General features: G+C 37.1%; 1 protein-coding gene across 1 annotated transcript in view; it reads left to right on the top strand.

Moving 5' to 3' along the window:
- Positions 1–1,118, top strand: part of sucla2 (succinate-CoA ligase ADP-forming subunit beta) — a 78,605-nt gene that overhangs the window by 63,196 nt on the left and 14,291 nt on the right. The window contains exon 7 of the mRNA XM_037686637.1: positions 740–901. Coding sequence (XP_037542565.1) covers positions 740–901 — 162 coding nt within the window. The remainder of the gene's footprint in view (positions 1–739; positions 902–1,118) is intronic.

Raw genomic sequence — 1,118 nt, 5'->3', positions numbered from 1 at the left:
CATAACACCTCAGCAGTGCCACAGGCTGATTGCCTCCATGCCACGCCACATTGAAGCAGTCATTCATGCAAAAGGATTCCCGACCAAGTATTGAGTGCATAACTGAACATGATTATTTGAACGTTGGTGTTTTTTGTATTAAAAACACTTGTCTTTCATTGGTGGGATGAAATATGCTAATTTTATGGGACAGGCATTTTGGGTTTTCATGAGCTGTATGCCATAATCATCAGTATTAAAACAATTAAAGACCTGAAATATTTCAGTTGGTGTGCAATGAATCTGAAATATATGAAAGTTTCATTTTTATCATTACATTATGGAAAATAATGACCTTTATCACAATATGCTAATTTTTTGAGAAGGACCTGTACAGTGATGATTTGTTCTGGCTTTCTAGCAGAACAGGTTAGCCCTCAGCAGCTACTAAACTCCACATTCACATGAAGCTGTTAATTACTTAAAAATCATATTATCTGTGGAAGTTTTGAATAATTTCTCCTTCGTAATACAACCAACCTGCACACAGTGTAGTGACACGAGTACTGACAAACATAGTACCGTAATAAGGTTTAGAACAGGCCTGTCCTTGGCTTTAACTTTGACATCAGCCTCCTGGATGCTAACAATGATTGTGTAAATATTTAGAAGGTGGAATTGAATGAAACCATCATTTGGGTTGGCTTTTGCTGTATTAAGAATGAACTAAAAGCTGATAATCCTGTTGGTTTGCCAACAGTGATGTGCATGGATGCAAAGATCAACTTTGACTCCAACGCAGCGTATCGCCAGAAGAAAGTGTTTGAGATGCGAGACTGGAGCCAGGAGGACCCCCGAGACCGACAGGCCGCCAAGGCCGATCTGAACTACATTGGTCTGGATGGAACCATTGGCTGTCTGGGTCAGTGTTAATGCTCCTTATGTAGTTTTTGTTTCCCTTCATTCAGTTAATTAAAAAAAAGTGACGATTTTCTTTGTCATAAAATGTTTCTTTGTTTCAACGTGATTTTTAGTAAAATATAAAAATAGTTAAGTATTTTGACAAAACTGTTGTTTACTTAAAATTTATATACTGTATATATATATATACGTGTGTGTGTGTGTGTGTGTGTGTGTAT

This window comes from Nematolebias whitei, chromosome 13 (assembly GCF_014905685.2).
Source record: "Nematolebias whitei isolate Nwh7 chromosome 13, NemWhi1, whole genome shotgun sequence".
NCBI classification, from domain to species: Eukaryota; Metazoa; Chordata; class Actinopteri; order Cyprinodontiformes; family Rivulidae; genus Nematolebias; species Nematolebias whitei.
This window is presented reverse-complemented; position numbering and strand designations above follow the sequence as displayed.